Source organism: Triticum urartu, chromosome 3, assembly GCF_003073215.2.
Source record: "Triticum urartu cultivar G1812 chromosome 3, Tu2.1, whole genome shotgun sequence".
In the NCBI taxonomy this organism is placed as follows: domain Eukaryota; kingdom Viridiplantae; phylum Streptophyta; class Magnoliopsida; order Poales; family Poaceae; genus Triticum; species Triticum urartu.
Window position 1 is genome coordinate 56815685 of NC_053024.1, and position 22928 is coordinate 56838612.

Consider the following 22928-nt stretch of genomic DNA (forward strand, 5'->3'; position numbering starts at 1 on the left):
GATTTTTTAGTATCAGGGGTTCTTTAGGTCATATTTTCTTAACGGAAATTGCATATAAGTTAGAATTATGTGTGTCACCTAAAGTGAAATATGTGTGATCTAATGATTGTTGTTATCAATGATGGTTATAGTGCACAAAACCTTTTTATCAAGATAATTTATGATATTTTCAAGCGTCTGAGTCAATATGAAGACTCTGAAAGGGATCTTTATAATCTGTATAAAATGAGGCACTTGCGTTGCGTGCACGAACGTGATGGATCTCTTCATCTAACCCACGTGCATGCACTAGGACAAGATGTCTTAGTCAAATGGTGATTGGACAAGAGATCAAAGTAGCCAGAGATGGCTTAAGGAGCTTTGGCACGTACAGGGCCAAACTGAACAGTTCGCTACGCTTACGCCAACTGATTTATATCATTAACTAATATGTAAGCTGGGGTCGTGCACGTCCAGGAGATGTCTATAAAAGGGAGTGGAGTTTTAGTAACATCTCACACCTCACTCACACATCTCGCCAATCTTCGAGAACGGTACAATATATACAATCTTATCGAGCTTTTTAGCTATGGCCGTCATGGCTTTCGCTAATGGTCTCAAGTTAGCTGCCCTCTGTGTGCTGGTCCTGATCATGGGCCAGATGATGGCAGTTACTGATGCGTCGGCTCGGCTTTTGCAGTTCGCAAAGCAGGAGCGCTCAACCTCTGAAAATTGTCTCTGCAGCCCTGCTACATGGTGGTGTTGCCCTCCAGCAAGCGGAGTCGCAAAACCCTCCGAGGGTTGCCTCTGTAGCCCTACTACATGGTGGTGTTGCCCTCCAACAAGCGGAGTCGCAAAACCCTCCGAGGATTGCCTCTGCAGCCCTGCTACATGGTGGTGTTGCCCTCCAGCAAGCAGAGTCGCAAAACCCTCCGAGGATTGCCTCTGCAGCCCTGCTACATGGTTTTGTTGCCCTGAAGCAAGTGGAGTCGCAAAACCCTCCGAAGATTGAACTAAAATCTTCATGAGGGGGGGAGATGGTAAGAGATGGATCATTAAGCCGTACGTACGGCCTGAACTTGAATCATCATTTTCTTTTAGTTCTATCCATGCCTACGTCTTTTGTGTGTATTGTATGTAATGTCGTGCAGTGTGTCTCGATAAAGAACAAATATGTGAGCTTCAAGACATATAATTGTCTTGGAGTGCTACGTAAGTCCGTGTGGGGATGCATATGCGATGTGCATATGCCAGTTTACTGTTGGGTTGATGTTGTAACCATTGTATGTTGTTTTCAAGTGTATGTCTATCTTGCTCTCAATAAATAAAGAAGTTGAATCCGCTGCCCCATGGATTTGTCCTATCAATACAAAAATTGAATCTATCTGTTGTTGGAAATTTATCGAGAATTTTTTGGATTAATGTCTTTGTGACAGACCGAGAGAGAAAAGGGGGGGCTCACTGTAATTGGTCGATAATTCTGAGGGATGTTTTGGGGGTATATAAAGCCATCAGACACAAGAGGGCAGAGGGGAGCCCTAGGGTGCGTAGATGCCCCTCGGACGCCTTTGGGCCTGCAGAGGCCTGCAGGGGCGCATAGGCACCCTAGGCCACCCAGGCGTTGGGCCTTGGCTCCGATGTCTCTTCACGCATCCTAAGCTTTGGGTTTTTTTCGGAATCTTTTGAGGCCCCATAATATGTATCAAATCAAATGACAATTTTTTCCAACAATAATATAATATTTTATATTATCTTATTTTGATTTAATAGAAATTAGAAATTTTCTATAGAAAATTGGTGTGGTATGTAAAATACACATAGAGGAAAAAAGGATCCTAATCCAATATATTTTTCCTAAAATTCAAAAACAGCAGAAAACATGAACTGGTAGTGAGCACTGAATTAATATACTAGAGTTGTGCAGAAGATTACTCAGGAACTAGTAGACCGGGGACAGCAGAAGCCATTTCATGCCGACTCTGAACCACCAGCAACTCCACTACCATAAGCAGTCCCCGGTTGACGCCTTGAAGAAGGGAAAATTTTGTTTTTGCCAGTCTAGATTTTGCCAATTTTCCTTATGCCATTCTAAATTTTGACATTTCACTTTTGACACTCTTAACTTTTGACAATTATCACAATTGTCATTCCGTGGCAAAAGCAAAATAATTTTATTTCATTTTTGCCACTCTTAGCATTTGAAATGTATCACAATTGCCACTCTGAAAATTTTGTTTTTGTCACGGGAATGGCAGTTGTGATAATTGTCAAAAACTAAGAGTGGTAAAAGTGAAATGTGAAAATCTAGAGTGGCATGAGGAAAATTGGTAAAATCTAGAGTGACAAAAACAAAATTTTCCCATAAATAAGTACTGTAGAATGCATGACAACAAGTAGGAGTATTGTATCACGGTGAAAAATTGTCTCACCATGTCTGTCCTTGGCCCACGGAATAGTTCATACAGTTCCTTCTTCTTTGATTCTAGTTTTGCATTTAGAAGCCATTCATGCTGACGTCTTGTCGGCGACCTGTGATTCCCGAGGATCGCCGCTGCTCCTACAACCACCAAAAAGCCGGCGGCCATCAGGTTAGACATGATTGTCTGTCTGTCTGTCTCTGTCTTGGGGTTTCTTGCCGGCCACAAGGTGGTACCGATGAGTTTAAGTACGACGCTGAAACCATACGAACACAAGAAAACAAGTTAGGAAGGAGTAACTCAGATTGGCTGGCAATGGGGATCATGAAGCGGAGAAACATATATGATCTGAGTTCTCGTAGTACTTGGCCAGAACTCGAAGAGCGCAAGCCCGATCGCCGTTCGGTCTCTGCTACTTCCAACCACTTGCAACATGGCTTATGTTGCGCACCCGTCGAAGCGTTTTGTACCTTCACAACGTGGCCTATGTTGTGTCCACAGCAAACCCCTTTGCAATGCTCAACTGCCACATGTTCTGAAGCCCCTTTGCAACATAGATGATGTTGCAAAGCCCCTTCACAACACAAACAACGTTGCAAAGGCACCAGCACCTCGCTGTTGTTTGCAACACCGTCCTTTGTTGCAAATCACCAGATTTAAAAAAAAATGTCACATATCAATTCCCATTTTGTTGACACTCGTGCTTGCATAAAAACATCGAGCGAGAAAGAATTGAAGGAGTGGAAATGATTAAGAAGGCGCTCTATGAGGTGTTTGCAATAAGTCATGGATGGAACCCCATGGTGTTGAAGATTGAAGTGTTGTGACGACATCTATTTGCCTATGGTGGCTCTTCGACCATTCTTGTTCTTCTGAAAAACTTTGTTTTTTAGCAGATTTTGTTGCTGCGCTAAGTTTTCTATGTGTTGTGATATCGTTCTTCAATTATGTGCCTGAAAAACTTTGTTTCTTACTCCCTCCGTTTCTTTTTAGTCTGCATATAAGATTTGGTCAAAGTCAAAGTTTATAAAGTTTGACCAACTTTGTTTGAAAATATATCAACATCTACAATACTAAAACTATGTGGTATGAAAATTAATTTCATGATGAATCTAACAATATTGAATTCATATTGTGAATCTTGAAAAAAAATTCTATAAACTTAGTCAAAGTTGATAAAGTTTGACTTTGACTAAATCTTATATGCAGGGAGGGAGTATCAGATTATGTTGCTGCGTAGATGCTTTCCTTGTGTTAATAATTTAAGTCACAAAAAATTGTCTGGTTGCTTGAATGGCTGGTGAGCTTAGGGAGAGAGCATGTAGTGTTCTCTTTGCCTCATACTTCGGTTTGTTCCGTTGATTTGATGCTTTATTTTTAAATTTTCTTTAAATTTTAGTGGTTTCTTTAATGAAAAATAATGTGGAGTCATTTAAAAAATCCAAAATCCAAATCTCTCGCGAAACAAACACGATATGATTTACCCGCAAATTAAAGAAAAAACAGGTACTCCCTCCGTTCGAAATAACTTGTCGCAGAAATGAATGTATCTAGACGTATTTTAGTTCTAGATACATTCATATTCGAGACAAGTAATTCCAAATGGAGGGAGTAAGATTTAATTAGGGCAATCGCACGCCTTCCAGTCATGTTGAAGAAATTAATTACAACATCTCTCCTGTGGAAGGCCTTTGTATTCTATGAGATTTTATTAAGAATCTCGGACACAACCAGCCTACAGTAGCTGCAGTGGACAACTAATCCTCCCAGCAAAATTCCCGTCACATGGCGTTCCGCCACAACAATTTCGCACACTTTGAAACTAGCCGCTCAAATTGGTGACGGGTCCCTTGAACCAGTGCCTGGCACTGACGACCCAAGACGTCAAGACGAGGATGAAGAGCCCGCCGACGGCGACCGGCGTGTAGTTGAGCGTGTCCCTGGTCACCGGGTACATCACCGGCAGCGAGAAGAGCACGGTGATGGTCACCACCCAGAGCACGGCCACCCACCCCACCAGCACGCCATAGCGCCCGAGGTTGAAGGGCCCCGGCACGAAGTGCTTCCGCGCCAGCGTCACCCGGAAGAAGATGGGCAGCGCGTACGCGATGTAGAGCCCGATCGTGGCGATCGACACCATGGCCTGGAACGCCACCAGGCTGCCCAGCGACTGCAGTTTCCAATCGGAGGGTTTATCAGCGCAGGATTAACTGGAGCATGTAGTTGTACTGTTGTAGTAGTACATTGACTACTGGGTGTCAATCCAGACAAGAGGGTTCATGTTTACCGGCAACGCCATGCAGAGGGAGACGAAAGCCGAGAGCCAGACGGCGTTGATGGGCACCTCGTGCTCGTTAACTTTGTGCCACACGGACGACAGCGGCATGGCGCCGTCTCTCGAGAAAGCATACGCCATCCTAGCCATCAAACACGTGGAAATTGTGAGATTTCAGATCTAGCTATGTGCCGATCGAGAAGTGCATGCAGATACCCAAGAAGACGATGATGATCACCTCGAGTTACTTGTGACGGAGCTCATGCCGCAGAAGTAAATGGCGACGGCGACGATCCCCAGGCAGACGATCCCGCCGACGCCGCTGCCGTAGCGACTCTTGAAGGCTTGGTAGAAGACCTGGGCGATGGCGTACCCTCCAGCTTCATTGTCGGGGCTCAGCAGGGAGGGTATGTCCTTGACGGCGAAGGTGACGCCGAGTATGTATCCCCAGCCGACCACTATCGATATGCCGATGGCGCTGATGATCCCGATGGGCCCGTTCGTGTCTGCGTTCTTGGTCTCCTCCGTCTGCGCGCATGCCAATGCCATGCATGCATGAGCAAAATAGCGTTACCAAGAGACCTACATATGTTGTCAGTGTCCTAACACCTACAAAAGCTCTCCTCAATTACCATATGCGCCGACGCGTCGTATCCTAAGAGCGTGTACTGGCTCATGAGGAGCCCCAGGAGGAAGATGTAGAGATGGCTGTGTATTCCGGCACTGTTGTCGGTGTTGAAACTGGTGAAGACGAACTTGGCACTGGCCCTCTCCGTAGCAACGGCCGGCACGGCGATCATGAGGACGAAGACACCTAGCATGTTCCAAGCGGCCGCGAACTGGCCGAAGAAGGAGAGCCACGCAATGGGGAGGCTGTTGATGAGGGCGTGGCTGAGCAGGATGGCGGCGTGGATGGCGATGACCTCGTACTTGGACGCCAGGTACCCTCCGCCGTTGTTGCCGCCGGTGCTCAGCAGGATGATCACCTGGATCAGCTGCGCCAGCGAGTAGTCCACGCTCGTTGTCACTGCCCACTGCAACAAAATTCTTTCTCCTGTCACTTCAGAGTTCAGAGTGAATGAGAAAACACATTCAGACAGACAAAGGTTGGGAGAGTTTTTACCTGTCCGACGATGTTAAACCTGCATGCATGCAACGCCAACGCAGCCGAGGGAGTAGACAACAAACATCACATCATTAGAGGCTGTCTCGAAACAGATAATTTACCGGAATGGTTCTTGTCTTGTCCCAACTAGAAGAACCATACTGGTTCTAAAAAAAAATTAGAAGAACCATACATACTGATAGGGAAAGTATCATGTGATACCATCCCTTAAATACTCACATGATACCAACTTTCAAACAGCAATTTTAAATGTTTCGTGTTCACAAGGCATGTGTCTACGGCACCTAAAAGAAACAGGTTCAAATTCGAAATACACATTGAGAAACCAAAAATGACAAATTTAGCATGAACAGTGTCACAAAAGAGTGAAGTGCACTGTAGGTCCTCGAACTATTGCAGGAGTGTCACATATGTCCTCGAACTATGAAAATCGTCATCCAGATCCTCGAAGTGCAATAAGTGTGTCATTCAGGTCCAAAATTTGCCTAACCCCATCTGACTGGCCAGCTAGCACCGTTAACCGTGACACGCCAGACAGGGGGCCCCGTAGGATAACGGATGTTGGTGGACAGTGCATCGGCAAACAGTTTTCATACGCGATGAACAATGCACGGGTGAAGAGTAAATTAAAAAGATAGCAAAAAACAGTCAAAAATCCTATAACGCACTACCATACCGCTCAAGAACGATAAATTTGAAAATGTTCACAAACGATAAATTCGAAAAATATTTGTTCATGACTTTGAAAAAATGTCCGCGAACAATAAATTTGAAGATGTTTGCAAACGATAAATTTGGAAAATATTTTAAAAACATATTTGTTCATGACTTTAAAAATATATGTGGTTTGCGACATAAAAAAAGTTCATGAAGAATAAATTTGAAAAATATTTGTTCACAAATTTATAAAAATGTTCACGAACGATAAATTTAAAATCATGTGTGATTTGAGAACATTTTTGTAAGCTGTGAACATTTAAAAGAAATATTTGTGACTTGTGACTTTAAAACAATGTTTGCGAACGATAATGTAAAAAATGTTTATTAAAGATACTTTTGACTCATGACTTTCAAATAAATGTTCGCGAACGAAAATTTTGAAAATGTTTTCGAATGATAAAGTTGAAAATGTTCGCGGACGATAAATTTGAAAATGTTCATGAATGATTAATTTTAAAAATATTTTTGATTTGCGAACATTGTTTTAAACTCATGAACATTGAAAAACTATTCGATAAGTTGAAAATGTTGGCGCACTGTTTATCGCGTATGAAAAACTATTCGCCGGTGCACTGTTGACCAATGTCCGTTACCTGTGGATCCCCCTATCCGACTTGTCACGGTAACGGCACCAGCTGGCCAGTCAGATGGGGTCAAGCAAACGTTGGACCTGTATGCCACGCTTACTGCACTTCAAGGACCCGGATAACGATTTTCATATTTTGAGGACCTACGTGACCCCCCAGAAATAATTCAAGGACCTACAATGCACTTTACTCGTCACAAAAAGGCAAAAGCAAAATTAACACTATTCACGTCTAGATCTTTTTTTTCTCAATGTGCATTTTGAATTTGAAGCTGATTTTTTATGGGTTGTAACACATTCCTTCTGAACAGTCACATTTTTTCGAAAAATTAAAATATTTAGAATTGATTTTTTTAAACAATGAGAGCATGTGGATCTGGGAGTTGATATCATTGTATATTCTCCCCATACTAATAGTAGCATATACTACTCCCTCCGTGTAAAAATATAAGAGCGTTTAGATCACTTGATCTAAATGCTCTTATATTTCTTTACAGATGGAGTACTATTCAATGATATCACTGAATGTTCTCCCCATACTAATAGTAGCATATACTACTATCCAAACACCCGTCACCATCAAATCAAAATCAGATTTTTCCCAGAAAAAAAAAATCAAGATCAGATTCTATGGCGTGAATGAGTCTAGTGGCCAGCCGCACATGTCAAAGCACGCAAGTGGAGCGAGCACATGAACACAAGCCAAAGATCCACGTCACCCCGTTAAACAACGTCAAATGCAGATCCATTTGCACTAGCACAGACTGGCAACTTTGATTCCATCTGATTGGATGGAGCAAAGAAAAAGATTATTCCAATTTCTATCCCGATTCTGATTGTCACAGAATCTGCTAGCTAAGACGGTTGTGGAACTGCCAGCCGCTCCGACGGTTGGTGGCATGGAGAAGAATCTTGATGCCTCGGCTTCCGCTAATAGATAAATAGGGTTAGTCCTCGTAGGGGGAGGGGGCGCTTGGGCGGATGTGGACGTTTCTTTTTCAAGTCAATTTTTTGAGCTTCGGTCCTTCTCAAGTTCAGTTGTCAGACCATATTAGACGAGCTCCTCCGAGGCGCTGATCCTTATGGATATGTGCATGAAGACATCCCCGTTGTCATCGACAAGGTCAGACTGGCTTCGTTTTGGCGGTGGCAGTAGTCTCGTTTGATGGTATATGGACCTCGATGTATTTTTTATTATGTTTGAGGTGTTTTATATTTTTGATAAATCCTTATAATACTCCCTCCATCCTAAAATATAGTGCGCCCGCGCTTTCCGAGGTCGAACTTTGACCATAAATTTAACGAACGAGACCGACTGCGGCGAGAGAAAAAGTTACATAATTAAAAACTTCTTTCGAATACGAAATCACTGATATAACTTTTGCTCCCGCCGCAATCGGTCTTGATAGTTAAATTTACGGTCAAAGTTGAAGCACGTAGATAGAGGAAGCACTACATTGTGGAATGGAGGGAGTATAGGTTTGATCCTTTTCGGAAAGAAAAAAGGACTGCTGTGGAAATGTCGTTTGAAAAAGAAATAAGAATGGGATCATTTGGGCAGCGCACGTGCAGTGCAGCATGGACTCTGTGTGCCGGCCGGACTAGATGTACTACTCGTGTTCAACCGGTCCAGTTCATGCAAAGAAATGAATCAAAAGATATTTGCACGTCTCTTTCCAGCTTGAGGCAAAACTACGCCCATTCAATTCAACATCTAATTTTCGCACTATAGTTTCAAGGAGAAGCACGTGCAGTCGCCTCAAAATTCGTCATGTCAAGACTTTTACGCCCCCTCCCTCCCAGAAATTCCAGGGTTTTTTATCTTGAGAAATGGATATTCCGGTATTGCACGGGCAGGACTTAACCACGTAGTACTCCAATTTCTTCAATTCATTCATGGCGGGCTAGTACGAATTGCACGGTCGACTGCAATAAGTGAAGTGAGTTGAGTGATCTTACCATCCGGTGAGCCAGGAGGCGAAGGGGCCCCAGCGTCGTTCGGTGCAGAGCCTGGCGCTCCAGAAGTAGAGGCCGCCGGAGGTCGGGTAGGCGGAGCAGATCTCGGCCATGGCCAACCCGACGACGACGGTGAAGGCGCCGGCGATGGGCCAGCCGTAGACCATGGTGACCGGCCCGCCGAACTCGAGCCCCGTCCCGTACAGCGTCGTGATGCCCGTCAGCACCGACACGATCGAGAAGGTCACCGAGAAGTTGGACAGCAGCCTGCACGCATTCGCAGCACGCTTTAGCAAGTGCGATTTCTGAATCAAATGAAATGGAGACGGTGAAAAGTTAATGTGGAGTAGGACTAGGAGGAGCACGTACGAGAGATTGCGCTTGAGCTGCGGTTCGTAGCCGAGCAGCCGGAGCTTTTTGGAGTCGTAGTCGTCGGCGGATGTCGCGGCGGCGGCGGCCTCGTCGGCGGCGAGCCGGCTGTAGCTGCCCTGCCCTGCCATGCTCGCTCTCTTTCTGTTGCCTGAAGACTAATAACAACTACCAGTCCGAGATCCAGATGCTATCCGTCCAGATGGCTCATCACACGAGCTTATAGAGAGGGACGGAGAGTGCGTGCGCTAAGGTAGGGCCTGCCTGTCTGCCTCAGATTCCGTGGAGAATCCATCCGGCCATGTGAAATGGCGATCGCGTGCGTTGGGCGACGATCTCCTCCTGTCCCTCGTGCTGATTAGATTAGCCCACGCATCTTCACACGATCCAAGGGATTTTTGCCAACATGGTTCTACAGCCTGACTAGCTACTGGAATACAAGAAGGCTCGTTCAAGTTAACACAAAACTGACACGTTTCAGTAATGCAGAAAACCATGACAGTGTAAAGTTTCTACCACATTCCAATAGGGTTACAACAGAAAGAAAAAAAAAAGGGACCGGTCTCGAATTTTCATGGTTTTAAGATTATTTTTTTCCCAACTCCCAAGATAACAATTATTCCATGAAGTTGTAATTTTCTTTTCCAAATTCATGGCCTCTCCTAAGAGAGACTCGCAGACAATGTATTTTGAAATTAGAGTCACAAAGCCAAACTGTCAGTCCTGCTTTCACAAAAAGACAAAGGATAGATGACAATCCGATGCATACATGATTAAGAGTCCTCCAGGACATTGTCACGCATGGTCCATCCACACATGCAAGCGAGACATACTAGCAAAGTAGATTCTACAGACGGTAAAAAGATTCACGAGAAGGCTCGCACAATTCAACTGAGCAAACTGGCTTCATCGACAAATTAGCAGCACGCGACATCGTCATCAGGAAAAAGAGTGGCGCCTCTTTGGATGATGCACGTTGTAGAATGCTTGGCCTGTAAGCGCAAAGAGCAGCAGATACATTAGACACCAAGCAAACAGAGAGTGAAGCCAGCGATATACTCCTGTGCTACGCCATGGTGGGGATAAAAATTTGGCAGCATAAAAAGGATCATTGACAATTACAACGCATAAAAATTCCAAACGCAATTTTCAGCTCCTTTTCTGAAGATGACACCCAAAGCTGACACAAAAATGACAAGACATGTAAAATCGGTTCAACCAAATAGGATATCATAATCCACCACAATGCCAAACACGGCCTTAATCAACACACTTGGTGTATCAACTAATAAGACAGTGTTATGTTATTACTATTATTAACCGAAAAAGGATAATTCAAGGCAAAATTTGCTCGTTTCAATAGAATACCATTCGTCGGGTCTAAAACACACCATCCTTAGCGCCTGGTGAAACTGCTGCACTCTTTATTAGTATGTCACATTCTGTTAGCCTACAAAAATATTCTTCAAAATTATCATAATAACTATGTTGCCCCTCAAGCTTAAATGAGCAAAAAGGAAAAGGAAATTGAAACGCTCATTGTTGACCAGCTTGCCTGTTAGCCAGCTTGTGTCAGTAAACAAGAGCATACAATAAGTTGACAATACAGCAATACAAAAGAATGGCTGAAGAAACATTCACTGTGCTACTTAGGTTGATTGGGAGAAAATACCACCAAAACCCACACTGACATCCAAATGGTAAAAATCTATGCATGCATGTTGTTAGGCTATTTTAGGGTATACTTAATACATTAATGACCATGCTAATCGTTGGGCGAATGAAAAAAAGTGGAGTTCGTGAGATATGACTTAGAAGATCCTGCTTGATGTACATATAAAGATTAATACAAACTAGGCCCCAGTAAATCTGCAATCCAATTTGGCGTCTAAGAATAACCAAAAAGGCCTTAAGAATCAAAATAATGAAATAGCCCTTTCGGTTTACATTAATCTAGTAAAATCACATTAATATAAACCTACAAATAAATACTCCCTCGGCACCAAAATGTAACACGTTTTTTGGTTTTGCATAGGGCATAAAAAACATCTTACATTTTGTTAAAGAGAGAGTATTTGCCAGTTTCTTCCTAAGATGGCAGTATATCCTTTTTTTAATGGTTCTTCACAAAACTCCAGTGAGGAGGAGCTATTATTTACATGGTCTACTTATTGATCCTTAAACCAACATTCAACTAGATGTCATTGTTAGTTGTTATATTATCAGCTGGGAGAGCTACTAGCTACATAACTGCAAGCGACATTAACAAGTCAAGTTTAACTAAATCAGAAAAAAATGATTGGGTATTGACTATTGAGAATGACGCTTAGAACTGGCTTAACTCATTTTTATAGCCTCACTCCGACACATGGTAAATATGTGCATACAAATACAGTACTCACCTCAGCGGTGAAAACCAGCCTCTTGACTCAGCAGATTTCCTGTGTAAATACACATAGACTGGAAATCTTCCAGCTGCCACAAATCTGTGTAAGTTTCTGTTTTTGGATCATAAACCTGTAGCAGCCCCGTTAGTTGCATCACAAAGACAATCCTCTCGTCATCTAACACCAGCAAAGGATAACTAAAATGATCCTCACGTCGGTAATAACCTATGCTGTACTTTTTAACCCAGACACCTTTCTCACGATCCATCAGAAACCATAGGTCCATCGATTGAGGTGAACTATGATGAACCTGCGCCACCACTAAGGACCCATTCAAATTGGTTATGGAGAGAATCCCCACAGCTCTGGGGTCCTCGAAGACAGGAAGCACATCTTCTTCGTCATATAAGCTGCTGACTTGTTCCGGACCATCAATCGGCGGCATCCATACTTCTGTCTCCAGGTTGAATGCAGCTATGCTGGCTGGTTTGATGGTCACCTTCGACTGATACATGTTTGAAAAATCCATCAAGAAATACACGACCCCATCGATGGCCGCGCTTTTCATCGTGTGATCGGAAAAGACACGGCCCGGAGGTCCTGGTCTTGCCCTCCACCGTCCAGGGCTGCGGCCGTTGAGAGTCATGACCTCGCAGAGCTGCTGCGGACTAACCAGAGGGCGAATTTCAAGGAAGCGGAACGCCTTGTACACTCCTGTGGAGGGGACTTTCCCAAAAATGCACGAGTCCATGGATGCCTTTCTGGTCTTCAGCAAACCAGCATACTTCATGGAGATGACTTGCGACGAGCTGATGACAGCACCCGTGGCCGGGTCGAGCAGGGTGACAGGCACGCCCAGAGGGTGGCGCCCTCCGACGAGGCAGACACGGTCGAGGCGCGTGCGCTGCACTCTCAGGTCGGGGTCGGAGGTGCGTATCCGCTTGATGACGTTGCCGGAGAGCAGATCCACGATGCTGACGCCGCGGGACTCGCCGTCGGCGAAGGTGGTGGCGAGGAGCGGGCCCGGGTGGCGGGCCGCGTGGGCCTTGACGAAGAGCGGGTCCAAGGTGAGAGAGCGCCACGAGGGGCTGACGGCGCGGAGGCGGCATACATCCTTCGCCGGGAGACGCAGCAGGATGTCGTAGAGCGCGTCGCGGGGCAGCTCGCCGGCGATGTGTTCCGGGGGGCGCAGCTCGCCTCGCTTGTCCGAGTCCGACGACGGCGACGCCATCGCTGAGGTCGACAATGCTAGATCTGCAAACAGCACCACGAGAGCTAATCTGAGTAATGTGACCACGAAATGGTGAGCTCAAATGAAGCCGCGCGGGCGGAGCAAGAGTGAGAACCAGGGCGGCGTGGGGATCGCCGGCGTCGGTGGTGCGAGCGGACGGGCGGCGGCGAGGTCAGGGTTCCAGAGGTAGGTGTTTGGAGGTTGGGGTTGTAGCCTGGGACTGAGAGAATGGGAGAGGCTGAACCGCCCATCAGAATTGGTGTAGCCTGGGCATGGCCCAGTAGAAGTTGCATAACAATTAATTGACGCACTTCGGCCCGGCAAGGCAGATAAATATTTCATGGTCATTCTGTTTTTTTTCTACTTTAAATGATCTGGGACTTCGAAAAGGTCCAAAAATTTAAAAAACTGAGGATTTTCAAATAAAATATTTAATAGATCATAAAATGTTTGTGGGTTGAAAATATGTTCCTAAAATTATAAGAAATACTTTCTTATTCAAAAAATGTTCAAGATTTTGAAAACAAATGTTCAGAAAATCCAAAAATGTTCACGATTTTTTAGAGTTCGTGTATTAAAAGAGATTCATGAAATTGAACAAAATTTCACCAATTCAAAAAATGTTCGTGAATGGAAAAATATACTAAAAATTAAAAACGGCTCGTGACTTACAAAATAGTTTATTTATTGTTAAAATGTTCGTTGATTCCAAAATGTACGTTAAATCAAAAAAATCTTTGTGTATTTCAAAAATTGTTCCACCAATTTCCAAAACAATGTTCGTCCATTCTAGAAATGTGCGCTGATTCAAGAAAATTGTTAAAAAAAATGTTTGCAAATAGTATAAAATGTTCATGAATCAAAAAATATTCTTGGCTTCTGAAAATGTTCAAAAAATTGTAAAAGTGCTTATGAATTTGAAAATGTTCAAGATTGCAAATATGTTCATGAGTTAAAAAAACATTATTTCACGAGATTGAGCAAAATATGATCATGACTATTGGAGATTATAAAAAAAAATCCCGTTACAATGCATGGGTCCTTTTGCTAGTGGTAGAAAAAATGTATTTGACGGTCACTAAAAAAGGATAAGTATTTTTTTTACTTTTTTTACGATTCAAAGAGCTATATTGGTCAAGACATGATTATACAGTCATTGTATATACAAACCTCTAAAATCTAGGAATAAAGTTTATCCAAAGGCAATACCTTCAATATGGGCTAAGTTAGAGCATCTACGGCCGGACTAGGCAAATCGGACCACTCAAACGCCCGCGGACGTGACTGGGTGCGTCCGCAAACAGTGACATGTCACGCCTTATACTTGGTGTTGTACATTCGAGTCTCTCATATTTCATCCCATATAATCATACAAAATCGTGCAAAATAAACCTACGTACCATGACAAGCTAGCTACTACGCGTCATTGTCGGATATGAGGGGAGGAAACCGAGTGTGTTTGAGCGGGGTGAGGCAACTACATAGCTTCCTTCAAATTTCCTTCCCACCATCAACCAACGAGCGTGTCCCACCCGGTCCAATAAGCCGACGCTGTGTTGATGATGACATGACACCCCCATAGGGTGCCCATAAAGTGCGGCTTAATGGGTTTACATCTTGTAACTACCGAAAAATGGATTATCCTAGTTCAAAGAAAAAACAAATCACAAGGAGGGACAAAACAATATCCATGAAAACCATAAATCCTAGAGAGTACCGGAACAAAAAAACAAGTGGACAATCATAGTGAATTTGAACGACCATCTTCATAAAAGTCTGATGGTCACTAATCCACACAATCTAAGTAAACTGCTGCTTGCTCGCACGCGTTTTCGAAACGGACAACTAATCCCCATGACCACAGGCAGGAGCAAACCGATGCTCACCCAGGTATTGAGAAGCTAGGTCGATCGGTGGGATCTAACTAAGCGCCGCCATTAAAAAGAAATTGACTAATCGTTGGATGGAAACAAGCAAGCTTGTACCCCAGAAACAAAAGGAACGAGGTGTACTATATGACACAAACGATTCGCCACAAACTTGGGTTGGGTTAAGCTAGGACATTCAAACGGTTTTTGTGTGTCTCATTGTTTCATGCGTGAGGGCAAGTGCTCGACCGACCAACTTCCTATTTGGTTGATCGAATTATACGACACAAACGATTCGCCACAAACGTCACCTTCTGCGACGCATCTTTCTCCCGTTGACCGAGCATCACCGCATTGATCCTAACATCATCCTGAAATCATAGTGCGTCCCATTTTTTACTAGTGTGTTTCAGACTCTTTGTTCGACTCGATACATGTTTTGAAACGGACGACAATCGAGATAACCACATTGATGGGGAAAAAAGGTTGATGCTGCGCTTGTGGTTTGTCATTGAGACTTTTAGCAAGACACGTGCACTGCAGAGTTGGGGGTGGTCCTTTGAAGCTCAGACCATGCTTACGTTAACAAGCTTATATATAGACCATGCTTCAATAAGAAATTTAATTCAATGCGAACCTCAAAGTGAGGACTGAAATGTTAAGGGCCAAGTATTCAGGGACCTAAATGTAAAAGGCAGCAAAGCAAAAGCTTAAGCCAGCTTCGAAACCAGGGGCCAAAATTTAATTTCGCAGAATTGGCAAGGGCTGCACGAACGCGTACCTCCTCTACCACAAATTACGACGTTCACTCTCCCACTTAGGGAGATGATAGGCCGGCGCACTCACCAGGTGCAATGTGGGCCACTAACCTAGGCCACGGGCCTTATTGATCGCCCGTCGACCCCGTACAGGTAAGTATGGAACAAGGGTGCACCCGGCTCTCCTTTTATAGCAAGCTCTCCCGCTCAATGCTCTCGGCTAGGCGAGGTGGGACTGGGCTCTCTCAGGAGGTTAGTTGGGCTCGTGTTTGCTCGTGTTTGGGCACATCAACATACATGGGCCTTGAGAGCCGTGGCAGCTTTGCCTTTCGTGGGCCTTGAGGGTGAGAAACGTCGCGTTTGTGGAGCCTCGGTCTTATTAAAAAAAATACTGATTCTATTTATTTTATACTCTTTCTATAGAAAAACTTTTGCTAAAGAAAGAGAATCGTTTTACAACAGCGAGGCATCTTCACAGTGCGATCGGCCTATCGTATGTTGGCAGATACAAAAAGGCATGGAGAAGACTGCCTCGAAGGGAATACAGGTTCTTCTGATTATGAAGTTGAAGCTAAATCTTGGACCTCGCTCTCGTCAGTCCAAGTCCCGGGAAAGATTCGTAATTTTTTGTGGCGATTAGCTAAGCACACCATCGCCACTGAAGATGTTCGGCATGGAAGGAACATGGCCAACGATGACAAATGCCAGCTTTGCGGGATGTGGGATAGTTGGCGCCATTCATTCTTGGAGTGCTCTATTGCCCGTTGCGTTTGGGCTCTGGTCGATGATGATGTGGCTGACTATGTTCAAGCGTCGACTGAGCCAAATGCCAAGCTTTGGCTATTTTCAACTATCGACGACTTACCACATGCTAGCATGATCAAGTTAGTTGTTACTCTATGGGCTATTTGGGCAGCAAGAAGAAAAGCGATCCATGAGGGAATCCTTCAGAGTCCACATGCCACTCATGGCTTCGTCACTAGCTTCATATCTGAATTGGAGTCCTGGAAAACTGAGTCTTGCAAAGCAACGCATCCAGTTACGGGTGGGATGCGGGTGAGAAGTACAATGAAATGGACAGCGTCGAGCCTCGGGGTGGCGAAGATACAAGTTGACGGAGGTTTTGCAAGAAATGGTAATAGTGGCGCATCCGCTACGGCTTACCGTGATCACATAGACCTCTTCTTGGGTTCGTTAGCTATGGTATTCACTGACATTTCAGACCCGGCAACATTGGAGGCACTCGCTTGCCGTGAAGCTCTATCTCTTGCGCTGGACTTGTCCCTCAACAAAATTGTTATTGCATGTGATAATAAATCAATGGTGGCGAAGATAAAGAATAGAACTGAAGGAAGGTATAGTGCAATCATTAAAGAGATTAATGCTCGGGCGAGAGAACTCGCAAGCTGTGATTTCATTTTTGAAAGTCGTATTATGAATGTTGATGCACACAATTTAGCTCAATTTTCTACTTCGTTAGATGTTGGTCGCCATTTCTGGCTGGGTTTACCCCATGACCAGTTTGTTATTCCTGTAAACCGAGCTGCTACTTCGCAATAAAGTTTTGGTTTACCACTTAAAAAAAACAGCGAGGCATGGCAAGGGACTAGCCTGACAACGAGATGTTTCAAAAAGGAAAAAATGAGGACGAGAGGGGACACGATCGGTCGACGGGCTCACCACACAAGCGTCGAGGCGGCCGGGAGCAACAGGAGCATGCCGATCACGGCGACGGCGACACGAACGGCGACGATGGCGCCATGGCGGTGGCTGCCAACCGGCCTTATCCACGAGGGCCGCGACTCTTGCGAACTACGGCGACGCGCGTGCCAGCGCACGGCCACACGAGTTTAACGACGGTAAGGAAAGTACCACGCGCGGACGCTTCACCATCAATCAATCGATCCATCTCTTCTACCGGCCGTCCACTCATTCAGCTTGACACATACGCACGCTCGCTCGCTCACCGCGTTCTCCACGCGCCGCGAAGCGTCCCGGCAGACGTGCCTGCTCCGGTCGCGCCAGCGCGACCTTCGTCCGAGCCGCGTCACGCGGAGGGCGGGCAACGTGTCGGCGAACGCACACGGGTGCTGTATTTTAAAACGTTTTTGGTTTGCCCCGTCACCTGAGCTGGTCGCGCCACTCTGGGGAAGAGGACGAGGAGCAGCGGAGCGGAGCGGGCCGAAACGCCGGGGCTCTCCCGCCACCGCCGCGAGTTTCGTTCGAATCGGAGGCGTCCCGCGCGCGCCGCCGTGCGCAAGCGACGCGGCCTGAGGGACCGGGCGGGCCCCGCGGCGCACTCATCAAGTTGATCTATGTAGCCATGTAGAGGCCGGACCAGGACGTACTGTGCGTACGCACAGCTTTTGGGGCCTTGCCTGTCGACTGGCGCGACCGAATTCCCGAGCCTGCCCCTGCCTGCCTCCCGCGAGTTAAAAAAACGAAGCTGCATTTGCTGACCCGTCCAACAAAATATTATGGGGCTGTTTGGTTCTAGGCCTATCCATGCCACACTATGCCATACAATGTTGCCATACTTGTCTAAGGTTAGTTTTTTAAAATGAGAGCCACAAGTTGGCAAGCCTAAGAAAATCTTGTCATAAATTTTGAGAGTATGTGATGTGGGACCCTAGTATGGCTTGCCTAAGGTGTGGCTTGAACCAAACACCCATCCAAGTTGGTCAAACTTGTCTAACCTTAGGTGTGGAAACCTTAGGCAAACTTAGTCTCAAACCAAACAGCCCCTATAACCGCAGCGGTCTTCATCCGTTTATCTCGTGTGGAATTTATGCATTCTGACGACCTTGTAGTATCCAGCCAGCTGCTGTATCACAACATAGAAGTTCTTAACAGCAACTCAACACGTCAATCCATTTGAATTGAAATAAACACAGAAGGCAGCCCAACGATCCGATTCAAACGGATGTGCTTCCATTTTTTGTCCACCGTACGACCCTTTTTCGGTTCAAATTTGGGCCATGTTTGCATCGGCACGGATACGAAACGGCCTTTGTCCTCCACTAACCCGTCAGTCGGTGGCACATTGGCCATCCCGTCTTCCTCCCAACAACAGCCAGCACACTTGACCGCCCCACCCGTCGTCGCCGCCGTCGTCCGGTTCCGGTGGCCAGCTGTCCACACCCACGTACCTCCCCCCGCAGCACACCACCTTCCAACGCCCCCGACCTTGCCGCCACTACCCCCTCGCCACACGCTTCCCCCTGCCTGCAGCACCCAAGCGTCGTGACCTCACTTGCCAGACGCCGCCACGCTCGTTGGACGTCGACGGGCCTGCTACTAGGTCTAGGGGAGGCACGAGGCTCTTCACCGGCCAACTTCTTCCACGACGCCCGCAAGGTGTTCGACGGTTTGCCTGCAAGGTACAAATGGACTCTGCCGACGAGTTCTTTTTCCACAATTTTCTTTGAGACTCGGATGATTCTTTATCCGACGATGAGGAGCTCGTGCCAGCTGTGTTGCTCGTCATGACCATAGTAGACAGCGGCCAATGTTCAGGGCCTCGATCTCGGGGCACACTCCAGCGTTGAATCGCAACCGAGAGAGCGGTCATTTCCTTCTCTAGAAGGATTACTTTGAAACCCCCAGCCCGCTCTTCAAAAACCTCAATTTTTGGCGTTGTTTCCTTATGGCTAGATATTTGTTCAGCCGTATCCGGGAGGGGGTGGTGGCATACAATAAGTATTTCGAGTGCAAGGAGGATGCCCTGAGAAAGATTGGCTTCTTCTCTTATCTGAAATGCACTGCAACAATTCAGATGCTTGCATACGGAGTTCCCCGGTGATTTCATTGATGAGTATGTCTGAATGAGCGAGTCGACGTGCCTAGAGTCCATGTGTAAGTTTTGGAGGGTTTGTGATAGCAGTGTTTGGCCCGGAGTACTTGAGAGAGCCAAATGATGCAGATACAACCCGGTTGTTGGCGATGAATGCCAACAGGAGATCTCTGGATTTGGCACCCTTTCTTCCGCATGGCTAGATCTCGCAACGATATCAACGTGCTTCAACGCTCTCCGGTGTTTGCTAGGCTTGCAGAAGGCAACTGCCTGGAGGTCAATGTTGAGATCAATGGCCATCATTACAACAAATGATACTACCTACCCGGCGATATCTATCATCACTCATCAGTGGACTACTCTTGTGAAGACAATCATCAACCCTGCAGGAGAGAAGATGAAGAGATTTTCCCAAGAGCAAGAGAGTGCTAGGAAGGATGTGGAGCGTGCCTTTGGTGTCTTCAATCTCGATGGGCATCGTTCGGTATCTTGCTAGAACTTGGAGTACCAAAAAGTTATGGGAGGTGATGACTGCTTGCGTGATCATGCACAATATGATCATAGAGGATGAGTGCCCATAACATATCTATGGCCGAGGGTTTCAGTTCCAGGGTAAAAATGGTGTGCCTGAGCATGGAGGAGCGGCAACGTTTCACCGAACGTCATCATCAAATGCATGATTGGTGCTACCTCTCGAGCACTGCGTTGGTTTTCCCCGAAGAGGAAGGGATGATGCAGCAAAGTAGCGTAAGTATTTCCCTCGGCTTTTGAGAACCAAGGTATCAATCCAGTAGGAGGCTACGCGCGAGTCCCTCGTACCTGCACAAAACAAATAAGTCCTCACAACCAACGCGATAAGGGATTGTCAATCTCTACACGGCCACTTACGAGAGTGAGATCTGACAGATATGATAAGATAATATTTTTGGTATTTTTATGATAAAGATGCAAAGTAAAATAAAAAGCAAAGGAAATAACTAAGTATTGTAAGATCAATATGATGAAGATAAACCCGGGGGCCATAGGTTTCACTAGTGGCTTCTCTCAAGAGCATAGGTATTCTACGGTGGGTGAACGAATTACTGTTGAGCAATTGACAGAATTGAGCATAGTTATGAGAATATCTAGGTATGATCATGTATATAGGCATCACGTCCAAGACAAGTAGACTGATTCCTGCCTGCATCTACTACTATTACTCCACTCATCGACCGCTCTCCAGCATGCATCTAGAGTATTAAGTTAATGAAAACAGAGTAACGCCTTAAGCAAGATGACATGATGTAGAGGGATAAACTCATGCAATATGATAAAAACCCCATCTTGTTATCCTCGATGGCAACAATACAATACGTGCCTTGCTGCCCCTACTATCACTGGGAAAGTACACTGCAAGATTGAACCCAAAGCTAAGCACTTCTCCCATTGCAAGAAAGATCAATCTAGTAGGCCAAACCAAACTGATAATTCGAAGAGACTTGCAAAGATAACCAATCATACATAAAAGAATTCAGAGAAGATTCAAATATTGTTCATAGATAGACTTGATCATAAATCCACAATTCATCGGTCTCAACAAACACACCGCAAAAAGAAAATTACATCGAATAGATCTCCACAAGAGAGGGGGAGAACATTGTATTGAGATCCAAAAAGAGAGAAGAAGCCATCTAGCTAATAACTATGGACCCGTAGGTCTGAGGTGAACTACTCACACTTCATCGGAGGGGCTATGGTGATGATGTAGAAGCCCTCCGTGATCTATGCCCCCTCCGGCGGAGCTCCGGAACAGGCTCCAAGATGGGATTTCATGGATACAGAAAATTGCGGCGGTGGAATTAGGGTTTTGGCTCCGTATCTGATCGTTTGGGGTACGTAGGTATATATAGGAGGAAGGAGTACGTCGGTGGAGCAACAGGGGGCCCACGAGGGTGAAGGGCGCGCCCCCTACCTCGTGGCCTCCTCTTTTGTGTCTTGACGTAGGGTCCAAGTCTCCCGGGTCTTGTTCGTTGAGAAAATCACGTTCCCGAAGGTTTCATTCCGTTTAGACTCCATTTGATATTCTTTTTCTTCGAAACCCTAAAACAGGTAAAAAACAGCAATTCTGGGCTGGGCCTCTGGTTAATAGGTTAGTCTCAAAAATAATATAAAAGTGGATAATAAATCCCAATAATATCCAAAACAGTAGATAATATAGCATGGAGCAATCAAAAATTATAGATACATTGGAGACGTATCAATTGGTAAGATCACATTTAGTTGCAAGATGATTTGGTTGAGCATATGTGGGCTCACGTTGACAACCAATAGATGTATCGTCTATCTTATGTTTGCAAAAAGAACTACAAAATGGGCACGGACCAGCCGCAAGGACGAAAATGCATTCGCTCATTGGACGCCCGGTCGATCCAAACGCAAAGGAAACAGATGAGTCGATCCAAACGGACGAAAAACGGATAAAATATGCTTCCATTTGAGTCGACGCGTTGGATTTGCTCTAAGATGATCACAAGAAAGTAGTTCGGTATTTTTGCAAAAAAGGAAGAGAGTACTCCTGTAAGTTGAAGCAAGGGAAAAATCATAGCAAAATATTGTCAAAATGTAATAAATAAATAAACGCATGCAGCATGACAAAAACTCATGATAGACTGATAGTTGTTCATACATCGATTTAGAAAAAAAGCTTTATCGAGCGAATGCTTTTTTTTTGAAATGACAATTAACCCATGCCAGAGCCGACCATCGGTGACCAAACAACGTAGCTCAGACTCCGACGAAGAACCACAAAGAAAAACTAGGCATGGCTGGCGCGCAGAAGATTATCGAACAAACCACATGCTGCCAGTCATCGTATAACACCGAGGCCCCACGACTGCAGCTTCGACTACACAACAACAAACTAGCCGAGACAATCCCCGTGGACACTCCGGAGAAGAGGTGACTACTGCTACCATAGCCACGTCTCCGACACTCTACACCCCATCATCATTGCCACAGAAGCCTCGTGCCAACACCATCGTCTTTCACTGGTCTGGCTTGACAACATCCAGCTCCAAAGACAAATCCCCCAGGAGGGAATACGACACAAAGGCGACATCATCGTTCGATCAAACCAGATCAAGGGTTTCCTCCCGGAGCTGCATCGATCCGCACGGGAAGGGTGAAACAACAATACAACGATGTCTCCAAAAAGATAAGCAACAACCACGGCCGCCGCCATCGTTGGTCACCGGCACAAACGAGACATGGTTTTCAGCCAAGCTCTTGAGACCACCTCATCCGCACATCATCTCACAACGGTGACCACCTAGCACCACCACCAAGCCAGCTCGTAGTCGAAGAAGCCCATCGTCCGAGCAACCAACCGCATCTTGTGGAGGCCGTCGACCAACACTAGCCGCTAGATCTGTCAACCGAGGACCCGGTCACCAGACGCAGCACAAACCGCTAATCCATGCCGAGC

General features: G+C 45.6%; 3 protein-coding genes and 1 non-coding gene across 4 annotated transcripts; 1 reads left to right on the top strand and 3 right to left on the bottom strand.

Moving 5' to 3' along the window:
* The first annotated feature begins 481 nt into the window (after positions 1–481).
* On the top strand, positions 482–1329 carry LOC125542808 (papilin-like). The gene has a single exon (XM_048705998.1). It carries the CDS (start codon positions 569–571, stop codon positions 989–991), a length of 423 nt encoding a protein of 140 aa, XP_048561955.1. The 5' UTR covers positions 482–568; the 3' UTR covers positions 992–1329.
* Positions 1330–4036: 2707 nt separating this feature from the next.
* On the bottom strand, positions 4037–9643 carry LOC125542809 (amino-acid permease BAT1 homolog). Its single transcript, XM_048705999.1, has 7 exons — positions 9429–9643; positions 9063–9326; positions 5795–5813; positions 5304–5705; positions 4910–5199; positions 4684–4813; positions 4037–4566 (listed from the first exon to the last, which is right to left on the bottom strand). The coding sequence occupies exons 1-7, from the start codon at positions 9557–9559 to the stop codon at positions 4219–4221; spliced, it is 1584 nt and encodes a 527-aa protein (XP_048561956.1). The 5' UTR covers positions 9560–9643; the 3' UTR covers positions 4037–4218.
* A 490-nt stretch (positions 9644–10133) lies between these two features.
* On the bottom strand, positions 10134–13291 carry LOC125542810. The gene is made up of 3 exons (XM_048706000.1): positions 13162–13291; positions 11831–13069; positions 10134–10420 (listed from the first exon to the last, which is right to left on the bottom strand). The coding sequence occupies exon 2, from the start codon at positions 13044–13046 to the stop codon at positions 11832–11834; it is 1215 nt and encodes a 404-aa protein (XP_048561957.1). The 5' UTR covers positions 13047–13069; positions 13162–13291; the 3' UTR covers positions 10134–10420; position 11831.
* Positions 13292–15672: 2381 nt separating this feature from the next.
* On the bottom strand, positions 15673–15833 carry LOC125549708. The gene has a single exon (XR_007301438.1). It is a non-coding gene; the product is annotated as a U1 spliceosomal RNA (small nuclear RNA).
* Between the last annotated feature and the right edge of the window lie 7095 nt (positions 15834–22928).